Raw genomic sequence first — 23,300 nt, forward strand, 5'->3', positions numbered from 1 at the left:
CATCGATTGCGATGCCTTTTGCCTCATCGTGTGATTTTGTTATTTGTTGTGTTCATATTTTTAAATTCACAATCATCCGTAAGTTTGACTTGAAATCTGAACGAGAATTATTTAAAATCCAAACTCTTGCTTACAATAATGCGATCCCCAAATAAATAATTAAAACATACTTTATAAATAAGATGTATAGGGTCTATAGTTGTATCATCAAGTACCTTAACTAATGTAACTTTCAGCAGCTTACAAGCTATCTTTAAATGGCTTATTTCAGTCTATTTTAACGATACTGACAAACCTATATATATATATATATATATATATATATATATATATATATATATATATATATATATATATATATATTAAACGTAAAACACGGACTTGTACACAGACCTGCCTGCTGATGGTCCCAGTGACAGGTCCTGGTTAGGAATGTAGGCCATTGTCATGGTAATACAGCTGCCTCGAGCTTCACCCTGTCTATCCTCCTGATCGAGAGTGTGTATGACAATACAAACCTGCTGCTGTTAATGAAATTGCCAAGGTGGTGATCATAAAACTAGGAGGGATACGATTTATAAATCAATAAATTGACCATGTGCAATAAACCATGTTATTGCTCAGTCAGGGGACAAACATACTTCTGACATGCATTCAGCATAGAGCGGAGAGGAAACATTGTCATTTACGGTAATTCCGTAAGGTAATATTTTACAAAATAAAACATTCCAGTGTGTATTTATTTTTTGTTCAAGATAAAGCCGTGTTTTTTCAGTATACCCCTCATACTTGCAGGAGTAAATGTTTTGAATCTTTCACCTACGTATTATTTCAGTTTTTAAGGACTAACGCAGCCACAGTGTCTCTTTATCTGATCACAATAAGGAATATAGTAAGGACCCACTGTGAGCAGCTGTTATCGGAACTGAAAGTTGCTCGCCTTAAAAACTGACAGTTTCACCCCTACACCCGTAACTACACAACGCAGGCTTTTATTCAATAATCGCGTGAGAGTTTGAGCACTCAGTCTTCTTTGCACAATTTTTTAATGGTTATTTATTTTATTTGTACGGAAACGTTTATATGATAAAAACTTTGGGGGCAGCTGCATTCATTGCTCCCGGGTGGCCGTCAGTTAGTGAGATCAGCAGGCAGTGTTTATATGTGTGTGTGCCTTTAAGAATATCAGCCTACCTGTGAGCATGATCTAGAGAACTCTTCACCGCATTTCTTGTCTTTTTTTTTTTTACAGGGTTACACACTAGTTGGTGATAATTTTCTCCTGATTGTCACACAGCGTTTAGGATCGTGCACCGCTCCAGACCGAGTCCGCAGGGGCAGCGCATTAATTTGTTGGTCTTGAGCGGATGGCATCTGTCGCTTCCGTGGGAACTCTCTCCAATAGGAATCATACGGCAGCGAGCTCGCTCTAAATGCGGACATGGGTGTTTCTCCAGACATGCATTTCCACGCATTTGTGTTCCTGGTTGCACAGTTTGGGCAGTGACCGCACCGCGGCCACATCCACACCGTCATGTTTTGCTTTTTCACGTCACTCTGACAACTTTGTGTGTCGAGACTGGAGATCACTTTTTTTTTTATTTGGGATTACTGTGCCCGAATTTGCAGGAATGGTTCACCCAGGAGCGTGCTGCGTCCTCCTGCCTGTAGGAAGCAACTTCAGACAGCCGTGGCTTTGACCATCTTTGCCAGTTTCATGATCTTTTAAAAGAAAATAAAGGAAATCATGAGCAACCACAAGGGCGGCGGAATGGCATCGAAAGAAAAGCTGTATGAGCTGTGGATGTTATATTACACTAAGGTGAGTGCAAGTGCGGAAGAGCTGACGGTGACACCTGTTGTTGCCACAGGTCCCTTGCCTGAACTTTATTGTGACACCTAAATACATGGTCATACTCTGCGTGATTCACGGTGTGTGTACAGGGTCGCTCTTTGAAAAATCGAGGTTTTATTGAGGAACTCGCGTATTTTTTCTCTCCTGCTTTTACAGTGACGCTCTGTTAATAGCCGAAGCTGCCTTATGCACACTATAAAATAATATCATGTCACATTGATGCGCCTCTAAGCTGTCCCCAATTCGAAAGCAACGCGTAAAAAATGGCATTTGAAGATGATTAACCACTTGTTCGAGTATCCGTTGTTATACCTGTGATGCAGGTGTTACTCGGACTACTTCCTCTTCCTGTTTCTGCTGCTTGCCTGTCTCCCCTACTGAAAGCATGCGCCTTTTAAACTGTTGGAAGACCCTACTGTCATGTATTACTTGAAGCATATGCTTAGGCTTTGCACGCACCAGCACTGTTACGCAATAGCCAATTGCTTTCCTCTCTCCGATGTTGAATTGACTGTCAAATTTGTTTGTGTGGGAGTTTGGTCTCAGATGTTGTCCCCTGTGGGCGTGAGTGCAGCTCAGGTTTCTGGATGTTTATTAAGGTGTAATATATTGCTAATATGGATGAAAACAAATTAACTGGAGTAAAATATTGCAAATGCTTTCATATCATGTTCCTACTTGAAGAAAGAAGACAGTTTGGTTGGGTATTATTATTATTTAATGAGTTTGCAATCTGCTTCCATGCCTGAGGACACAAAAAAGAAAAAGAAAAAAGAAGAAGAGGAGCGTTTTTTTTTTTCAAGTTTGTACGCACTGTATCTCATCATCACAGCAGATCTAAAGGGCTAGTCTCTTGACAGTGATAAAGCCTTCTCAAAGAGTGGCTCATGTTTCATTATGTATCTCACTGAATGTTGTTTTAATGAAGGGCTTAATCCCAATCTTGGAAAGCAGCCAACGACTTTCTAGAAGAAAGTCAAAGGTGGACAAACTGCAAACAAACCCTAATAAATGCATCACCGATGAAGGTCAACAGTGTATCACCTTTTGCAGCATTTACTGTCAAAGTGGTGATTGTGGTCGCTCTGGGCAGATCCCAGAGGAAGTGTGTCTAATCCACTCCTCTGTGCCCCTCCTGCTGCTGCATGTAACTGCAAAGTTACTGAACTTTTCTGGTTATGCAACAAATAAAACAAGTAGTAGGTGCTGTCACAATCCATTGCTAGAACAAATCATTGGGGGTGTGTGTCTGTGAGGTAGGGAGGGGTTGCCCTGAATCTGGCTCCGTCAGCTGTCTCACATCTCTGTGTGCAAGATCACTTCCTTATTAAGCTGCTTCTTGGCTCTGTGTCACTTTCCTTCAGTTGCCCTGAAGCCTAAAAGGACCAGAAGTTTCCTCCTTTGACTTTAAGAGTGGCACATGTTTTCGCAGCATTCTTGAAAGTGTACTTTTCACGTGTGTAAACAACATACCCTGTTGCTCGAGCGGGATTTGATTTGAGCTTAAATGTCACCGCCTTATGTGACTCAGAGGAGCACAGCAGGCTGTGGAAAGGCAGGAGAACCACTACAGAGAACAATCACTGGCCTCTCCTACAAACACCACCATGTCATTGTATTCAGTGTTTTTGTTACCCGCCTGTTAGTCAGGTAGACACAGACAATATCATCTTTTAGCACACAGCCCATCTCTGACTCACAGACCTTGTTTGTAATTTGTCACACTAAAGAACGTATTGACTGCTGTAAATCAGTCAGATGGACAAGAAACCTGAGTTTTATTCAACAGGGGGTTTTGTCAAAGCTGTAAATAAGCCCTCGGCTGCTTTACGCCCTGTAACATGTCTCATTTTAAGTCCGAAAGCGCCTTACGTGTCCCTGTTTGTGACACTGACAGATTTGTTATATTGGTTTAGAAATGTTGTGCATTTATCACCTCCTTTGTGCACCCTGACAAAACCAAAACTGGTGTACTCAAATTTTCAGTGACCTTATATTGTCCCGTGGAAGTTGTTAAGTATGTCACAGCGACTTCATACATCATAACAATCTATTTCAGCATGTTTGAGTAAATGTGGTATCTCCAGCCTTTAATCTGTATTAGAAAGCACATCTTGTCATTGATAAAGGAGGTCTGCCTCTGACTGTGCAAAAAAATCACATTTCTTGCCAGACCTTTAGATCAGGAGCTAATGTAAATGTGTAATAGACATTGTGATTGAGTAGCGTATTGCGCTAAAGCTGGTGAAAAATTGTAAAAGTTCTGTGCAAGTGACTCCAAAAATCACAGGCAGACAATGATTTATAGGCTGATTATTTTCTCGATGCCAGCTTCCTATTATTCTGCCACATACTGTAGATCAGTAAATACCTGCACAGGCAATTTAAATCTAGACTATTTACTCACAGACAAGTTCTTGGTTTTCAGGGCTTGCTGATGTAATTTTGTCAGGAAATGTGCTAAACAAAGTTATAGTTAGGGCACTTTAAGATTTTGTGCAAGAGACAGGACGTGTTTGTGTCTTCAGTTTTGTGAGGCCAGCCTTTCCAGCAATATTTCATTGCTTCATATCTCACATCTAAGAATATTTGAAGGCCATTATAAAATCCTCACGACTTGCAGGTATGGAGGTACGCAGAAGAGTCTGATCTAATTGCTCTGGTGCATAACTTGTCAGATCTTGTCTGGAAAAAATGCAAAAAGGTATTTTTCTTGGGCATGTTTGAGCTTTTCACCAAGTCAGGATGTAGTAATAACCAGTACAGTTTTGTTGGTTTGATATTTTATATCTGTATCAATGTAATTGTTTGATTGATTGATCAATCAACTGGTGATAATAGTAAAAAGTTACATTTGTATCTTCTTGTTTTCTATTTTGTCCAAATAAAACCAAGGACAATCACTTAAGAATAAATAGGCAGCGAGTAGTTTTACCAGAGTTAATAACATTGTTGTACTTACTCTTATTGTTTGAGTTCTCCTTAAATATTGAATCTTTAATTGACCTGTTGACCTGGTAAAAGTCAGGATAGCTCAATGAGTCATATTATCTTAAATAGCTGGTAAATATGCTTTCATGTTGTTACAAATGCATCAACAAGCACCACTAGGTACAAATGAAGTGATCAGTTGATGAGATGGCTGACATTAAAAAAAAATGAATCAACAACTGCTTTAATAAGTGTTCAAATTAATATCCTGGTAAAAAAAAAAAAACCTTCCAGCTTTCACGTGTGAGAATTCTTTGTTTCCCCGTCATATTTGAAAGTACTACATTAAAAAAATCTGAGGATAGTAAACCATAAAAAGGTGGATTTTCAGTCTGTTTAGATAAGGTGATCAATAAATCTTCAAAAATAAAGAAATAAAAAAGACTGATAGTTACAACCTTTCAGGCGGCTCTAAGGCAGGAGTAAGCCTCCAATCGCAGATGCCATTTTTCTGCCAAAAAGAGAAGCATCATTTTCAGCCAGTAAAGATGTGAGAGTAAGATATTAGTCTGGAAGAGAAATGGTGTGTTATTATTCTGTGGTCCATAGCTTGAGGACCTAATTAAAGCCTTGAGACGCAGTGCTGGGCCACAGCGTTAACCCAGCTGCCACCCATCAACAGCTGTGAAACCACCTCCTCAGATTTCTATGAAAAGAACAAATCACACATCCTTGCTTTTGTCCCTACACAGTCAGTCGTGCTACTGTGTGTTTGTCCCAGTTACTAGTGCTTTGATGCATGTCAGCAAACTGTTCTCAGAGATACATCCATCCCTGCAGCTGACGATATATAGCCCTGTTAGCCCTGTGATTGAATCCCCTTGTGTGCCTGGGCTCCCCTGTTTACCGACCAAACGGCTAACCAGGAAAATCAAAGTTCTCTTTGCTTTCCCTTGTGCAGGAAGCTGGAGCGAAGCTGAATGCCAAGCAGCACTGAGCGGCACAGCTGCTTGGCCATGTGCAGAGAAAACAGAGATAAATGACATGCTTTATAGAGGCCGATAGCTCGTGGTTGGTTTGTGACATTTGTTCTAATTGTGGTTTTAATTAGCTTTTCTAATTGTAAATGTGTCTTTGAACTAGTTGCTGTGGCAGCTTGTTGATTTAGCTGCGAGCAAATGATTCGGATTTGTTTAGAGGGGCTGATCAGTAGTAAGTCAATATGGGAAGATTTTAGGAGTCGTTAAAGGTGGAGACATAAAGCAGCGCTGTACCAGAAGTCTAAGCCAGTTCTGTTTTATTTAAAAAAAACACGTTTTTTGGCGGGTTTTTATAAACAAGAACTGATTCAAACACCTGGTGTATCTGTGATCTCTGTCTCTCCCTGTTTTTAAATCATTCACTAAAATCTACCTGTTGCACAGCCAACCAGTGTACCTGAACCACAGCCTCTTTAGTCAACAAGAAAGCATTCTTTCAAATTAAAATGTGAAAACAAAGCTTGCTGCATGTAGTCATTTAGGCTGTCATTGCAGTTAAGCCTACACTTTATGAAGCATATTAGTGTGCATACTTGTGAATTCTATTCAATAATGAAAAATAAAAACCAGCTATTAGATTCTTATCTTCGCCCCTCAAGTTTAAAATACCTAATTGTTCAGATGACAGAGCCACACAACAATAGGTTGTTTGTCATTTCCTGTTTTCGTTGAGCACACGCAGAGATTTTAAAATGCAGTTTGTGTATCAACTTTAAAATCAGATGGGGGGTTTTTCTGCATGTAAAGTTTAACCGTTTGAAGGCATCTAAAGTCAATTTCTCCAATTTCAAATGCAGTTTTTGTGACTTTATAGCATCCACCTACTGTTTCAGCTGAGTCTGCTCACAGTCTTCTGGTCCCTGTGCATAAGCACAGCCAGACACACTTTACAAAAACAAACGCTAAATTTCAAAGTTTCTCCTGCAACATCCTTTTTTTTTTTGGCTAAATATAGGAATCATAAATGTAGTCCCGGTGCTTTATTGTTACTGTGGGATGTTTTTATAGAGGCCTCTCATCTATCTACACACAAGTTGCACTACAACCAAAAGAGGAAGGGGTTTGACGAGGAAGCGAGGATGAAGGAAATAAGCTTCAGTTAAAGTGACATGTAATTTCCTGGTTGCTCGCTTTACGCTTGAAGACAAAAAACGAGCGAGTCAGACGCTGCTGGTGGTCAGGAGTGATGTGCAGCTGAGCCGCTGACTTTTGTCTACGCCGACGGTTCATCTGAGACTGGGTTCACAAGAACCCGGCACCCTGCTCAGCCGCATACAATGAGAGATGGACAGGCACATAAGTCAATGCCAGTTGGTAATGTACATTTCACATTAATGCAGCATTAGGAAAGGCATAGTTGCACAAAGGGTTCACGTTATTAGATTTCTGCTACTTAAAACTTAAAAATGCAGGTCTAACAGAACATGAAAGCATACATGTTGGAGAACTGTGCTGAACTGTAAGATTTTAATCGCGCTGCTGCTTTCCCACACGAGCTGCAGCAAACGCTGCTCACTCGAGCCGTTTCCCTGCTGGTTCAGGGGGAAGTACCTGATGAATTGTTATACCATGTGCTGTTTTTTATGTTATTTGTGTACAGTGAGTCAGGCGGTCTGAGACAGCTCATGTCTTCCTTCTAAATCGGAGAAGATTCAGCGACTGCGCTTACTTGCTTGCTCAGTTATCAGGACGCTCAGGTTGTTTTGCCACATGAACATCAGAGAACATTTCTGCACATTTCTCAGTTTTTTTGAGTTTTTTCAGATTGAGTTTTGAAACTTTGCATTCTCAAAAGTAGGGCTACTTGTCTGAACTATCGAGGCTCATTAATAATGAGCCAGCTTTATATCAAAATCAAAGCATTGCTCATAAAAGAAAAACAGTTTAAAGTTGACCTGTTTTGCTCGTGACCTGCGTGTCATTTGTGTGTAACGAGATCAAGAGACTGTTGTGTGGAGGGAAGACTGACAGGATATGTTGCAGTGCAGAGACTGATGGTAGCTGTGATAGCAACTGTTGTATATAAACATCCTTGTACAAATGAAGTTGTCTTACATGACATTATAGAGGGCCAGTAATAAGAACATCTTGTCCGAGACGAGGATGTGCTCACGGTGAACAGAGGGCCGCTGTTGACGTTATGGGTGGAATTATGATTTGAAAGAAAGGAACATGTTGTTTTTGTTTCTTTCAACCTCCCCCGTGATGAAAAAGGAAAGAAATAGCTCATGTGTTCCTCTCTGTGAGAATTGCATCTCTTTGCAACATCCTGTTACAAAAACAGGTCATAGCATTTTCTGTAGCCACCGTGTGTCAGAGTTTAGCGCTAAACCTTTCTGTTTGATACTACTTGGTCCAACTGACCACAAAGAGCTTGCTTTTATAGGTGGGCATTTTTCATGCCCTGTATTGTTCACTAACACTGTACGCCTAGAGGCGTGAAGGCCGATTTATTATAGCCTCACCTGTTTCTTCTTCCCTTCCACAGAAGGATGTGGGCTATCTGCAGCAGTGGCTGGAGGCATTTGTGGCATCCTTTGAGAGGCTCATTGATGTGCAGTCGCTGGAGCCTCGGAGGTGAGCGGCTATTTATTTTACACAAACTACAAAGCCACAAATTTCCACCGGTTTATATTCCGCACTGTGGACATAGGATGTGACATGTTTATGCTTCACGGCCTCTGCTGCAATCCCTCTTTGCTCTTACTTCCCTTCTCTTCTCTCATGTCCTCCTCTCTCATCTCCCAGGCTGGAGGAGTGCAGCTCAGAGGTGCCCCTGCTCCCCCGGGAGGTCCTGGTGTTCCTTAGCACGCAGCTATGGCACAGTGCGCTACACCTCACCGGCGCTGCAGAGCAAAACAGCAGCACTCCACACCCACTGCTCCTCATCAAGTTCTTCATCATTGTTTGCAGGTGAGGGCACAGCCTGCTGTGCAAATGTGTTGTAATGAGAACTGTAAACATGTTGCGCAGTTAATAGGTTGTGCTAATCGTAGCGTTCTGTAAAACAACTTGCAGACGTTCTCACGACGATAGGCAGGAGATGACTAATTAGGACAGGCTACATCTCGGGTTCCAAATCATACGCCCAAATTTGCATCGCATGTCTCATGATGTCACCTTAGTTCACGCACCGGGTGGAATTAAATCTTAACCACTATCAGTTCTCTTTATTCAACAGTCTGTACCAAAAAAAAACAGGGTGTGAGGGGAACTGGGTAATTTCTATTTTTCACAGATTTAGTAACGTTTTTGAGTGTTTTTTTATTAAATCAGATTTGACTGGTGATTCTACTGTAGAAAAAAAAGTGCCCTCACCCCTTTCAATCTGTGAGACCTTTCCTAGCACCTTTCCTAACCTAATTCTATGAATTTCTCTTTACTTCTAGGAATATGGAGAACATTGATCCAGAGAAGACCCCTAGTTTTGTTTTCGAGACTATCAAACTTTTGAATTTTTGTTTAAACCAGGTAAGGCCCTCATAAGCAAGATTTCAGTGACACAGTTTGGCTCCCCATACATGGACAAATTTGCTGAAATAGGATATGGAAGTAGAGATCCAGTAGGCTTACACAGAACTGGGTAGTAAAATGTATATGCTTACCCTATGGAAAGAGAACTAGGCTATGGTTAAAAGAGAAGTGGGTGGGTGTGCAGTTGACCTTGTTTTCATTGTTAAGGAATTTGAAAGATGTTCAAACAGGGGTTTCTACTCTGATTATGAACTACAGATGATGCAAATGTGAATAAATGTGCACCAACTTTCATTCGATCAGTTAAAGAAGGGACAAGGGGAGAAATCGTCTCTGGAGTCGGTCGTGCAGTACGGACTTGTGCTGTGCGAGAGCCTGTTTGACCCTTATCAGACGTGGAGGAGACGCCTAGCAGGGTGAGTGTGTGTTACTTCAACACTGGACATTGCCTGCGTGAATGTGTGGGAGGTGGAATTTGGGCGCACAAAGACTAGAAGAATACTGTTATTTGCATTCAACGCACAATCTTTTGTCACAGTAACACCTCATCTTGTTGCATCTAAGCCTTCACGTCAAACAAACCTCATTAGTACCAGTGGTTTGAGTGGCAGCCGCACACTAACTAGGCGTGATGTGAATGGGAGCGTGGTGACTCGAGTCTTTGTGTGTTACAGGGAGGAGGTGAGCTTGCTGGAGAGGAACAAGTATAAGTTCTCCCCGCTGGCCTTGCCAGAAGAGCTGCCTGCCCTCTTCCATGGTGAGACACTCCCTTTCAGCTGTTCTGCAACTCTGGTCTTTGTCAGGCTTCACATACCACAAGAATCAAACAGTTCCAAGTGAATCGCTGTCTGGGAATAAAAAAGAAAAAATATATGTGTATGTAGAAATGGTTCAGTTGCGTAGCGTGTTTACTTCGGGTAAAAAGAACTCAATTATTCTGCGTCTAATTATCAGGTCTCAATCAGCTGTCCAAGCGTTAGTAATTATAGAGTCACGTTTGCTCTAATCTGCTAGCCATGTGGGAAATCTCAGGCTGGACAAGTTTCAGTATGTCCACATTTTAGGAGGATTATCATAATACCAAGCTGTAATTAGCAATGTTAAGGGGCTACTTGTGTAATACCGAGCCTATAAGAAAGGCTTAGGCTTTTCTGTTTTGCATAACTGTAAAACAAAGAAGGCACTCCAAGGGACTTTTTCTGAGGTGTTGTGGTATGAAGTTTTCTCTTTCATTTATTTATTTTTTGCTGTTGGTCATTTACTATAGCCCCGTGTGCTATTTATAGTGACTGGAGCCTGGAATCGGTCCCAGTATGCATTAGGGAAAGAAACAAACTAGAGAGGCTGAAAAGACAATGTTTTTGCTTTAATTTAATTATATTTTGAGAGCACTGCATTTGTTTTCTGTCTTGTGGTTCCAGTATTAGCTTGTCTTACATAATATTGTTTTGGCTTCCTGACACAGAAAGTCTGCAGGAGAGTGAGAAGATCCCAGAGTTCCTCACGCTCAGATTGGCTCATGTCCAAGGCGCTGTCATCAGTGGAGGAAAGGTCTGCTAATCTATCTGTCCTGTCTATCAATAATCACTCAGCAGTCTGAGGAAAAACAGTAGACAGTCAAACTAAAATACAAGTGAGTCAGAATCACGCTCCGCCTTGTTTTTTGCAGAAGAATGGTCTTCTCTCCATCACTCCTTACTCTGTGGATGACCTCTTCTCGGTCCTGCGAGCATGGTGCTGCCGGACCTCCCCTGAACCCAAGGACACCAGACTCCCGCGGCTGAGCTTGCAGTGCCTGACAGCGATGATCCATCTCCTGCACACCAGCAGCCCCGCGGAGCGGCAGGTGGAGATCAGGACCATCCTGGAGAACTACTTCCAGCTCCTCAACTGGAACCGTCCACTTAGCAGCGAGCAGGAAGACAGGCAGTCCTGGGAAGACAGCCTGATCTCGCTCCAGAGCCAAATGCTAAGTAAGAGCACATTCACTAAGTCTCAACTCTGCCTGGGTGCAGATTGTTCCCTTTTTGTTGATCTCTCTCAGTCGGTATGAAGGGCAAGAATCAATTGTCCCAGTGTGTGATAAATAAGATGAGTTGTTGTCACTTTTAGCTGCTATTCCTGAGATCCTGCAGTGCTCTGACAGACCAGTCCTTCAAGCTATCTTCCTGAACAACAACTGCTTTGAACACATCCTCAGACTCATTCAGAACAGCAAGGTCAGAGCAAGTCCTTTACAAACATTTTGTGTCTGCTCTTTCATCTCTGTGCTCTTCTGAACCAGCCTCCCTACCAGTCTGTCACCTTTTTATTTGTCTTCGTCTATTTCCTCTGTTGTTCTCATAAATGTCACATCTGCCGCCTAATCTCTTTCTTCTTTGGTTACCTTGAAAAAAAATCACAAATGTTCATGCTTCCATGTTACTTGTCCATCACTTGGCTTTGATAAAGAAGTACCCCTGCATCTGTTGAGAGAGACCAGGATCACACCTGTCTCTCCTGCCTCTCTCGGATGAGGTTTTTTTCTTTTTTGGTCTAATTGTCTTTTTGTGCTCTCTGTGTGTGCGTGTCTGCCTGCGTGTGTTTGTATGTCCTGTAGCTCTTTCAGAGCAACAGGCGTAGGCCGGAGCGTGAGGTTGTGTGTGACCTCACCACGCGTTTACTCACTGAGGTCGAAGTGGACCAGGTACTTTCCCCCACTCTGTGTTGCTATTGGACTGTCAGCAGGAAACTCAGTGCTCTCTCCAGTCGTTAGCTGCTCTGAGCTATTTAAACAGGAAGCTTAGGGCAGGAAGTCTGGCTTACACTCATTTGTAAATACAGCAGGTAGCACTGGCTGTACATGGTAGTTGCCGTCTGGAGTTTTCTTTTTATCTGCCATCACACAAGTGTCCTGTCACAGCTCATCTTAGTTATTTCAGGCATTATGTTGATTTCTATCACAGATGTAAATAGGCTGAATTCCCTGTTGACAGCACTGAGCAATAAGAGCATGCTGTGTTTTTCATAGTGCATGAAATGGTTGCTTTCGGGTGCATGTCTTTCCTTCTTTTCCTCATGCGTTAACTGCTCTGACGTCTGACTGGTGGTGCTTGTATAAAAGATCTGGCTCCTATCCTGGAGTTTGATGTTGCTTAATTTCTCGCAGTAGTTGAGGATTGCCTCAGCTCTTTCTTTCTTTTTTCTCTTTGGTTGGCTTTGGGTTTTGCATGCTGAGACCTATCAGTAATTAACAACGGGGCGATTGTTTGGTGACTTGTTCAACTGTGTGCTTACTTTTAGTACTTACGGTGTAAAAACTTTTTTAAAAAGGGCCGTTTAATAAAATTCCTCTTACAATTTGTAGATATTCGGTGCAAAATTCATGTGTTGAAGCTTTTGTGTAGGGTTTACTTTTAGTCGTTTGTTTTGGGAAATTTTGGCGCCAGCTCATGATGATGCACATTTCTAATCAACTGTGCCTCCTTTTTTCCATACAGGTCTGGGAGAAAGGGTCAGACAGTATTACAGTTCATGCTTTGGGAGTCCTCACAGCTATAATGAGTAACTCACCCAATGCTAAGGTAAAGCCCTCCTTGATATTCTCTAGACAAAAACCTGCATGTTCTCCTCAACGCTACAAATGTTACAATTCCTGGTTGCTGACCAGGAAAGTTGCTTTCCGTTAATGTGGGGAAAGCTCATTGTATTTCCTTCCAATATATGGAAGTGTGCCAGCTAGCTATCCCCTGCAGAACAGCGCTCTCCAGCCTATTTCTGTCTCACTTCCCCTCAGGAGGTTTTCAAGGAGAGGATTGGCTACTCCCAGCTATTTGACGTGCTGAAGAGTCAAGGTCAACCCACCAAAAGGCTTCTGCAAGAGCTGATGAACATGGTGAAACATGAATTTTCTCATTTTTTTTAATGAGTACAGAGACAGTAGAAGTCAAACTGCCCCAGTTTAAATGGTGTTATAGTCATTAGCCTAACCTGTCTATATCTTATCCTTTATTTCTTATTCTCTGTCTTCTATCCAGGCGGTGGAGGGCGAGCACGCCCATGCTCATCACCTTGGCATTAGTAACGACCAGCCTCTGCTCCTGCTCCTGCAGTGGCTGCCTGACCTTTCAGGTCAGAGGGACCTGCAGCTGTTGGTTGCTCAGTGGCTGGCTACCGTTTGCGGTGGCTCCTTGTCTTGTCGCACGGTGGCTGTGGAAGCAGGCATGGTGGGGGCTCTGCTGCAGGTGCTCTCCCATCCCCAGTGTCTGGACAGGCAGTGTGCAGACTCCCTGCTGGGCCTCTTGCAGGACTTGGGCTCTTTATGTTTCAAACCAGAGGAGCTGAAGAGTCTCTTGAGACTCCTCAGGGTTGGCCAGGACAACGGCGCACTGGCAGGGAGGGTCCACCCCTACTGCACTCGCGTTATACGTGTGCTTTCAGCCATGGCAGCCAGAGAAGGAAAGGACAGTGCCTTGCAATATTTTGATCTTACACCCCCGATGGCAGGGATCATGGTGCCCTCAATCCAGCGATGGCCAGGCAGTGGGTTTGCTTTTCACGCTTGGCTCTGCCTTAACATGGAGTTCCCCTCTTCTCACTCAGACTTCTCCAACAACCGTAAACCTGCTGCCAGCTCTGGCATGGGTACTCAGCATGACATGGGAAAGGGACCACGCAGGAAACAGCTCTACAGGTAAAAGGACACATTTGTGAGCAATAAAGTAACAACACGATATAATTACATTTATTGCTGTGGACTAAAGTGCTTGACTGAGATGCTTTTTTTTCTGTAAAGTTTCTTCACAGCGAGTGGAACTGGACTGGAGGCCTTCTTCACCATGGAGGGCGTGCTGGTGGTGGCTGTTTGCACTAAGAAAGACTACATGGCTGTTGCTCTGCAAGACTATCCACTAGCTGACTCGTGCTGGGTGAGTGTGGACTCCTTGGAGTATATCCGATGTAATAAATTGAGTTTTTCTCTTGAGAATAAAGTTGCTGTGAAGTTTGAACTAATGTTCATAATGTTCACCTTTGTAGTATTCAAACTTTTAGCATGGCATTTTTTTTTTACCATCAATACGTGTGTTTGCTGTGCTATATTCACAGCATTCAGTGGCTATAGTTCACATCCCAGGCCGCCGTCCTTTTGGTCAGAATTTGGTCACTATCTACATTGACGGGGAGCTGCGTAAAACTGCACAGCTTCGCTTTCCATCTTTCAGTGAGGTAACTGAAATTAGCATCGCATGTATTCTATTATTAGAGAGGAGTTCCTCCTTATCTTTCTAATTCCTTCTCTTTGTACCCCACCCAAACCTGATCCTGAAGCCTTTTATATCCTGCTGCATCGGCTCTGCAGGCCATCGGACCACTACCACCACCACCTCTCCTAACCTGCCCACATCATTTTCCTCCACTCCGTCACCCGAGTTTGCCTTCCCCTCCCATGCCCCCTCCCTCATCCGTTCCCAATCCTTCCCAGCTTCCTTTGCGGGTGGCCGCTGGGGGTCCATAGGAGACAGTCCAGTTCACACAATCCCAGCAGGGCTGCAGGACACAGAGTGGGGGACACCCACATCCCTGGATGGGCTCCTAGGCACTGCCTTCATCTGCCACGAAGCTCTGCAGCAAACCCAAACAAGAGCTCTACATGCTGCAGGTGCAAAATGTTCTTAATCACTTTGAGCATTAGTGTATGTTAGGATTCACCTCTGCCAGAATTCAACATAGAATCAAATATTCAGGAAACCAGCAGTAAAGAAAAATCACAGTCTTTCAGGTGTGTTGCTGAAAGATTAGTCCTGCGCACACTGAAAACAAGAGTAGCTTTTTTACATGTGCACCGAGCGATGTTTGCATATTTCATGACCTACATTGCTTTCTACACTTCATCACAGGCCCCAATCACGTGTCCTTATTCAAAGTGGAAGGAGAGCTGTCTGAACTCAATAGCAAACTACTGCTGTACTACACTCCACAGGTAGCTCACTGAAACTTTCATATTACACTACAGTGCTTTTTTCGGGCGAATTATAAACAGTACAGATTATTCCTGTTTATGCATGTGTGTGTGTATATTTTCGTCAGGCCTTTAAAAATCAGATATGTCTGGACCTGGCACCCAATCACCATTATGATGGCAGGCTTACAGGACACAGGGTAGTGAACTGGGACATCAAGGTTAGATATGAAGCATTTTCCAATGTATTGTATTCATTTTGAAACTGTATCTCACATTTATGGCAAGTAAGAAGTGTTATAACTACCCATGTCATATGCCTGCGAACTCTTATCTATACTGTACTAATAATGCACTGAGCACGGCACAATGCTATTTTTGTCATGGTTTAATTTTCTCTTTTTTTTTATGATTGTGATTTATTTTGTTTTGTCCCTGCAGGATGTTATAAACGTGGTCGGTGGTATGGGGGTTTTGCTGCCCCTGCTTGAGCAGGTGTGTGAGGCTGAACAAGTTTACAATGGAGGTCAGGAGATCTCAGACTTGCTGGGGCCAGAACTCACTTCCCCCAGAGGCCCTGCTGCAATGCTGCTGCCGCTGAACAAATCTGCAGGTCAGTTAATCTTGACTTAATTTAATTTTTTACTGCTCTGTGTATTATATGCGGCTATAGCATACAATCAAATAGCTGGCTCGCCAAAATGAATCTCACAAATCTCTAGTAGCATATAGATAGTCTTCGATTTGTTTGCCCAGGTTTTGTCTTCCATTGCTGTTCTCAAGAAAGTCCCAGAGCCACAGGGATATTGTAATGATCACACTGACTAGAGAGTGGCACTGTGTAATAGGATCCCAGCATGCAACAATTCACTTTATAAAATGTCTTCCCTCCAGGCGTTATTATTTATTTGAAAGTAGAAGCATTTAGGAAACACAGCAACTCATCCACGAAGTTTTAGACCATGTAAAGTTACAGACGGGTGCGTAAATGTTGCCAATTCTCTGTAAACTCAATAACTGCAGACTTCTAAATCTCCTCCGGTATTAACATCAGCATAAAAACTGTGTGCCGGCAGCTTTGTGGCATGGGTTTCCATGGCCAAGCAGCTCCTGTGGGTGGCCCAGTACTTACATACACTCCATATAGTATACTTTTACTGGAGCTACTTTCTGTGCCTTGAAAAGCCAGAGTATGATCCTGCAACTATGTAAAATACTTTAAATGTAGCTTTTAACTAATGTGAGAATGAAATAACATTTAGATTCACTGTACTGAGGTAGCATCTGTAATCTTTTTAAAACTTTAGTAAATTAAACCAAGCTGTCAGCATGTCTGCATACACTGCATGTATACTGGTCAGAAAGCATTGCATGTTTATAGTTTTCAAAGCTAGTATCACAAATGTTCATTATTTCCTGTTGAATTTAGTTTAGATGTAATCTCTAAGTGACATCCTGACTAGTAGTAAATTAGAGCTTAGATGTAGTGCATGATGCAATGACAAGCAGGAAGTTGCAGACAAACAATAAGCATTGTGCAATCAATCCTAATAGGTTAAATGTCAGAATCTATGTGGGCATAATGATGAGAAGTCAGTAGGTCAGTTCACCTAAGACTGGAAAAAATGTAACAAAATGAAACATATAATCTGACATATGTCTGATGACTCATCCTGAGATTAGAAAATGTCAATAAAGTGCCTGGTAATGCGAAATGATGACTGCCGGTAACACCGGAAAAAATGATTTGCCCTATTTTTCTTCTCACAGAGGGCAGACTAGAGAGAAACAGCATCGCCGCGTTCCTGCTGATGGTGAAAAACCTGATTCGCCAACACCCCGTTAATCAAGAGAGCCTCTTGCACTGCCACGGCCCAAGCATCATAGGAGCCATGCTCAGCAAAGTAAGCTCCCCTCACATCCTATCCATTCCATCGAGTGGGAACTAAATGAGAGAAGAACTGATTATCATCTGAAAGCGAATATCTGACCTTTTCCATTGTATTGATGCAGCGTAATCGCCGTGTAATAAACAGGTCTAGTGTTGTCGAAACAGCAGCGGTTCTCTCAGAATGACAGTATCAAATGATTATGTGGGGCGAATGTATGGAGTTTGCTAGACTGCACAGTCACTCTTTGAATGAGAGTGGTGATAGCAGCTGTACGACCTGAGAAAGTTCTGAATTGCAGTAAGGGTTTTGTTTTTTTTTAGTGATATCTAAGGATAGAGTAGTGTTTACTTTTTCTCACAGTGACATGGGAAACATTCACCTCATGTGTTGCTAAAGTCTCAGAGTCTCCTGCTTTAAATATTTTCAACAGTCGTCTTGTGTTTAACTTTACACAGGTGAACCTTTGCACAGACTAAGAGTGTATAAGCTATAGTTTATTTAGTTTGTTCTACTACAGTATGTATGGATGCACAAGTACATACAGGATGTGGCATATTTTATAAAGTGTAGTAGTATGTGGGTAAAAAGCTCTATCCTGGTGCATTATATGTTGTTTGATGTTCCAGATGTTGCACAAGTACTGTGGCACACATACTTTTGAGGAAATGTCTGAATAAAACCACGATGAGCATGAATGTCAGACTGATCAATGTTACATGTTTAAAAAGGGCTAAACAAAAACATCCATTGTCTTGCATCAAACAAAACACGGATTAATGTGGCGTGTTTCCGAGTTACAACAGTGCTAATTCAGCAGCCACAGTAGTGTTTTTTTCTTCTTCGGGTCAGTGATAATTTCCTGTATGTTTAAGCTCTGAACTTGACATCATCATACAGTATTCTCAGATGTAATTCTTCAATGCACCTAGCTAGGTGTTGCATTCGGTGCCATCTTGGCCATATACACTAATCAGCCACTTCATTAGGCACATCTTCCTATTACTGGTTGGAGTCCCTTTTGCCTTAATTCTTTGTGGCATAGATTCAACAAGCTGCTGGAATTCCTCAGATATTTTGGTCTTTGTTGACATGATAGTATCACACAGTTGCTGCAGATTTGTTGGTTGCGCATCCATGATGTGACAATCCTGTTCCACCACATCCCAGAGGTGAGATCTGGTGACTGTGGAGGCCAGGATTTGAGATTTTGTTATATGGCATGTTATCCTGCTGGAAGCAACCATCAAAAAGATGGGTACACTGTGGTCATGAAAGGAGTGACATGCTCAGCAACATTACAGGTAGGCTGTTGTCCAGTTTTAGTAAGCCTGTGCAAATCGTAGGTTTCCATTTCTTAGTCAAGTATCATTCAAAGTTTCTTAAATCAAGTAAGACATCTTGACCATTCATACTTGCATAAATGCATTAAGTTGCTGCCATGTGATTGGCTGGTTGAAATGCTTGCATTAACAATCGGGGTTAATTAATAAAGTGGCCAGTGAGTGCATGTTTAAATGTATAATATTAATGTGTTCAATCCTGTAAGGAAACTACTTCTTATTAGTGTGGCAGTGGTGCACAAACAGAAGTGTTATATACAGTAAACAAACACTTCTTCTTCTTGTTCTTCTTGTTCTTGTTCTTCTTGTTCTTGTTCTTCTTGTTCTTCTTCTTTTTTTTCTTCTTCTTCTGTTATTTAAACAGGGCTTCATTCCCAAAAATCCAGATAAATGAAAGCAAACTGGACTTTAATACAAACTGCTATCTGCTTGTTTCTTCTGCAGGTTCCAGGCAGTATGATGGACATGAATGTTTTAATAGCATGTCAGCTGCTGCTGGAGCAGGTTTTCAATGAGGGCAACAGTCTGCTCTTACAGCATCTCTACCAGCACCTGCTCTTTAATTTCCGCATCTGGACCAAAAGCCACTTTGCTGTTTGTCTGGGTAAGCCACAAGCAGCCCCTTGTTGTGGAGTAATGCACCTGTGAACCTTTTAATGTCTGCCGAAGCTTTTTGTGCCCCTTTTTATACATGTGCACATGGTGGGAGGAGAAGGGTCAAAGCACAACAGAGTGGGGGCTGAATACATTAATGTCTCAAGTTCAGGCTGTGGGACGGGTTAAAAGTGAATTGGTGACTGATGCACCACTTCAACGCCCCGTGTTATAAATTGCTGCTCCTCTTCACCACAGTCTTGCATATTAGTTTGACATTTCTAAATGTCAGCCTGAAAGAAGATGACAAAAGTATTCTTTGTCTCCCAAAGCACACATACAATACCTGCAGTCTGTGATAAACAAAAGCAAGCAGCGGATGAGGAGGAGGTACGGCGTTCAGTACATACTGGATACCGTTCGAATGTACTACAGGTAAACCTTCTGTTACGATGATGAACGGTCACATTAGGTAAATGATTAGTGTATTCAAAAATACTCATCACTCTTATCGGGTTATTGTAAATGTGTTTTGTTCACTCCCCTTTGATACCAAAACGTTGTTCCTCAGATGGGATTTCATTTAATTCATTTAAATATCTTTGGTCACAGTGTGGAGAAAGATGGCAGCTCTCTGTCTGATGAGAAGCAGACGATTCAAACCTCTCTCTTCGCCTTGCTAAAAGATTTTCTTAAGTCTCCTACACAAGAGGAGCTTCACACCGTCCTTGCCTACGTTCTGACTGTAGGAGAGGAGCAGCAGGTAATAACTCGCATGTTTTACAACTGTTTTTATTTCAGGAGTTTAAAATTGCTATCATTTGACCTTTTCCGTGTAATATTTTACTCCAAATCTCTTTTTCTTTATATGTTGTTTTGGCATATCTGCACTTTTCGAAATGCTCTTCGTGCAACTTCAAACTTTACCCTCCCTACTCCACATTTCTTGGCTCTTTATCAACCTCCTCCTTCACATCTTTCCCGTGTCTCTCTCACAGGTGGTGAAGGCCTTGGATGTGCTGTATGAGCTCTTGAGGAGCAGCCCTCCTCGCGAGCAGGTGCAGACAGTGCTGCTGGAGTGGGGCGTGGAGCAGCTGTACAGTTTGCTGCTCAATCCAAGCTTTGGGGATGAGGCCAGAGAGAGGGTCTTCAGGGTGAGATCCAGTCACCGGACCTCTGCTTAACATATTGCAATTTATTACACAGCAGATATGTGCATCGTACTGTAAACTGTGAAAATGGGATCCTCACAGTTTCCCTGTGGTTACCTTCTAGGTTTTGTACAAGATCCTCAAGAGCGAGCGTGTGTCGGAGCGCAACAAGCATCGGATTAAACTGAAGGATTTTGGCTATCGTGGACTTGTATGCTGTCTTGATAACATTCCCGTAACCATGACCACTGTCCGGTGTCTGTACGAGCAGGTCCTCGCTACAGGTAATACAAACACAAGAGTTTTCCTTTTATGATGGAAATGGATGACAAAAAACATTTATCTGATGTTTAGATAAGAAAGCTGCACTTTAGCCCAAAATCAAGTGTAGTGGTCAGTCCTGTTTGTTGTAATGCTTTGAGAAAATAATATAATAATAGTTATAAAACTTTCTAATAATGACAAAATAGTGAATTAAATTGAATGTTTCACTAAAGGTTCATAAATGTATGTAAGATTAAAAAAGCAGCAGGCAGAAGTCCAAAAAAGAAACTCTCTCCCAACTCTCCTAGCTTGCTTTTTCATGGCTCCCAGACCTTCTCAGATACAATATGCTGAAAAATTATTGCAGGTTTCTGTTTGAAAGTGATGCTGAAAACATATTGCCTGCCCCGGCCTTGAATCGACTAACCAAACAAACTGAATAAACAGCAATAACTCCCTTCCATTAAAACAAGCTTGAAATGATGAAACCGATGAATTAACTGCTGCTCCACAGATGCCAGTCCTAGTTTTAGAGACCTCCTGGCTGTGGCCTGTCTGTCCCATCGAGCTGAACTTACTGTCCGGCTGGACGTGTGTCGCAAGGTCAGTCTGCTTAAGAAGTCGTGCTCTTATAAAACTGGCTTTTTTCCTCCTGTCCCACCAAAAGATTTATTCTCAGTAATGAAAAGCTCTTATTCTGTTTTACCCCAGCTCTTTCATCTGATCTACTCCAATGAGGATTACGTGAAACAGCTAGCGAAGCAGCCTGGCTGGCAGGATGTTCTCACCAAACTCTATGTGAAAGAGTCCTATGAGGCCCACGCCGCCACCATTGCCGACTCGAGCAACCACACTCCAGCGGAACCAAACTACCGGCCGCCTCTGCGCAGAGAGCAATCCCTGGTCATAGAGGACGCACGCACAGACATTTTCATGAACTACCGCACCTCGCAGGAAATTGAGGATGAGGACGAGGAGGATGAAGGTGGACAGCGGGACATCTCTGAGGGTTTCTCGGATTTATCACAGTCGCCTCCCAGTGGAGGCGGAGGCCCGCTGAAAAACTTCACAGGCTCCCTGCATTTCAAGTCGTTTGACTCGGTGGATCAGGGGAGCCACTCATCCTCTACCTCCAATCCCGTTGACATTGCCTCGTCTCACCATGAAGAAGAGGGAAGGGACTACCATCCGCTCTCCCCCTTTGGTACATCACCTTTTGATTTGGATTTGCCAGGTGTGGGAGAGACTGGCACACACACACCTGCTGGTAGTCTGACCAACACACCATCCCCTCTAGAGCACTACAAACCATTCCCACCGCTCAGACCAAGGAAGAGCTCCAGTTTGTCCAATGTGCTGGATGACACCAGCTATGGGACCGATCCTCCTACTGGAGACACGATCTCCAACACGTCCAACCCACAGGTATGCCTGCTCCCTTAATGCGGGTTTCACTGCACTTAGCATGTAAATCCAGGCTTTGAAATCTCGTTCCTTGTCTATGATATCTGATGAGATTTTGTTGAGCTCCATTTACCGGCTATTGTTCACACTGCAGCAGACCCCTGAGGAGGAGCTGTGCAACCTGTTAACCAACATCGTGTTCTCCGTCCTGTGGAGCGGCAGCGGAGCGGAGGGCGCGGAAGATGTGGTGTGGAGAGAGCGAGGACAGGTATTTTCTGTTCTCACCAAACTGGGCTCCTCCTGCCAGCTGGTCCGCCCTCCCGATGACATCAAACGCAGGTTAGTTACGCGGACTTGGAGAAGAAACGCACCAGGAGTGAGCCTGTCTCGTAGCTGAAAAAACAAACGAAACCACTCCTTCATCTGTATCACCTTATTGTAAATATCTAGAAGCACCGTCGTGTTATGCAGTGAATTATTCAAAGTCTGTTTGCTGCTTTGTGCATCAGCTTGTTGGAGATGATGCTGGAGTCATCACTGTCAGACCTGAGGGACGCCCAGGGAGCGTTCCTGCCTTTCTGTCCCAGTCTCGTTCGGCTCCTCAGGCTGCTGCAGGACTTCCTGTTTGCAGAGGGTACAAACAACCACGCGCTGTGGAGTGAAAAGGTATATTAGCTGATTCATGTAACAGCAACTCATTCAATATGGGATTTTATAAGTGTTGGATTATTGAAAGCCTGTATTTAACTCTCATAAGTGAAAAACACCAAAGACAAAAGAAAGTCCCTGACAAATTTGATTTAATATTTTATGGTTATATAAGCAAAATGAATCAATACACCAAGAAAAAAATATGGTCTTAATAAAACCTTCCAATTTGTAGCCCAAATAATGTCACATTTTATCCTCTTTATCAGTCCAAATTCTTCAGTTTTAAACACAAAGCACAAGTGCTCAATTTAAGTATAATCAGCTTACTGAATATCCTCATGATTGTGGCTTATTTTATCTCTTTCTATTTGTGAGTTGAATTTCAAAATAAAATTCAAGCTAGTACAGATCAGTAATGTTAGCTTAGCTTAGCACAGGGTTTTTGGAAAAAGGTGGCCTGGCAGTTTCTGTGACTGCCCCAAGACCAAGAAACAATCATAAAATTTGTAAATGGGCTCCACCTTCATGATCCTTTTTACAAAGTACTTATAATGTGTATATAATGTGTTTCTCACTACTGTGCAAGGTGCTCATCTCCCATCAGAATCAAACAGGGATGCACAGTGGCTTACCCCAAAACACCTTGGTTTGTAGACAGAGCAAGCAAGGAACGGCTGTGATTGGTAGAAAGCCTGCTCTGACACCATGCTGAGTCATGACTGACCCTTTGTTGTTTTAAAGGAAGATTTTATTATTTTGCGACGCA

At 42.6% G+C, this 23,300-nt stretch overlaps 1 protein-coding gene across 4 annotated transcripts in view; it reads left to right on the plus strand.

Moving 5' to 3' along the window:
* The first annotated feature begins 1,212 nt into the window (after positions 1-1,212).
* nbeal2 (neurobeachin-like 2) overlaps positions 1,213-23,300 on the plus strand; it is a 32,602-nt gene continuing 10,514 nt past the window's right edge. Inside the window, exons 1-29 of one of the 4 annotated variants that reach the window (XM_085176209.1) lie at positions 1,213-1,822; positions 8,315-8,403; positions 8,575-8,739; positions 9,216-9,297; positions 9,604-9,716; positions 9,975-10,057; positions 10,766-10,851; positions 10,970-11,273; positions 11,413-11,519; positions 11,900-11,986; positions 12,780-12,863; positions 13,076-13,174; positions 13,317-13,972; positions 14,075-14,207; positions 14,386-14,505; positions 14,608-14,938; positions 15,177-15,259; positions 15,367-15,459; positions 15,680-15,851; positions 17,009-17,142; positions 18,915-19,074; positions 19,397-19,499; positions 19,677-19,827; positions 20,063-20,218; positions 20,340-20,499; positions 20,994-21,082; positions 21,191-21,904; positions 22,041-22,222; positions 22,393-22,549. In XM_085176209.1, the coding sequence (XP_085032335.1) occupies positions 1,748-1,822; positions 8,315-8,403; positions 8,575-8,739; positions 9,216-9,297; positions 9,604-9,716; positions 9,975-10,057; positions 10,766-10,851; positions 10,970-11,273; positions 11,413-11,519; positions 11,900-11,986; positions 12,780-12,863; positions 13,076-13,174; positions 13,317-13,972; positions 14,075-14,207; positions 14,386-14,505; positions 14,608-14,938; positions 15,177-15,259; positions 15,367-15,459; positions 15,680-15,851; positions 17,009-17,142; positions 18,915-19,074; positions 19,397-19,499; positions 19,677-19,827; positions 20,063-20,218; positions 20,340-20,499; positions 20,994-21,082; positions 21,191-21,904; positions 22,041-22,222; positions 22,393-22,549 (4,968 nt within the window). In that variant the 5' untranslated portion in view covers positions 1,213-1,747. The other 3 variants (XM_085176208.1, XM_085176210.1, XM_085176211.1) reach the window with 3 other exon arrangements.

The sequence above is a fragment of the Neolamprologus multifasciatus genome, chromosome 11 (genome assembly GCF_963576455.1).
Source record: "Neolamprologus multifasciatus chromosome 11, fNeoMul1.2, whole genome shotgun sequence".
NCBI lineage: Eukaryota > Metazoa > Chordata > Actinopteri > Cichliformes > Cichlidae > Neolamprologus > Neolamprologus multifasciatus.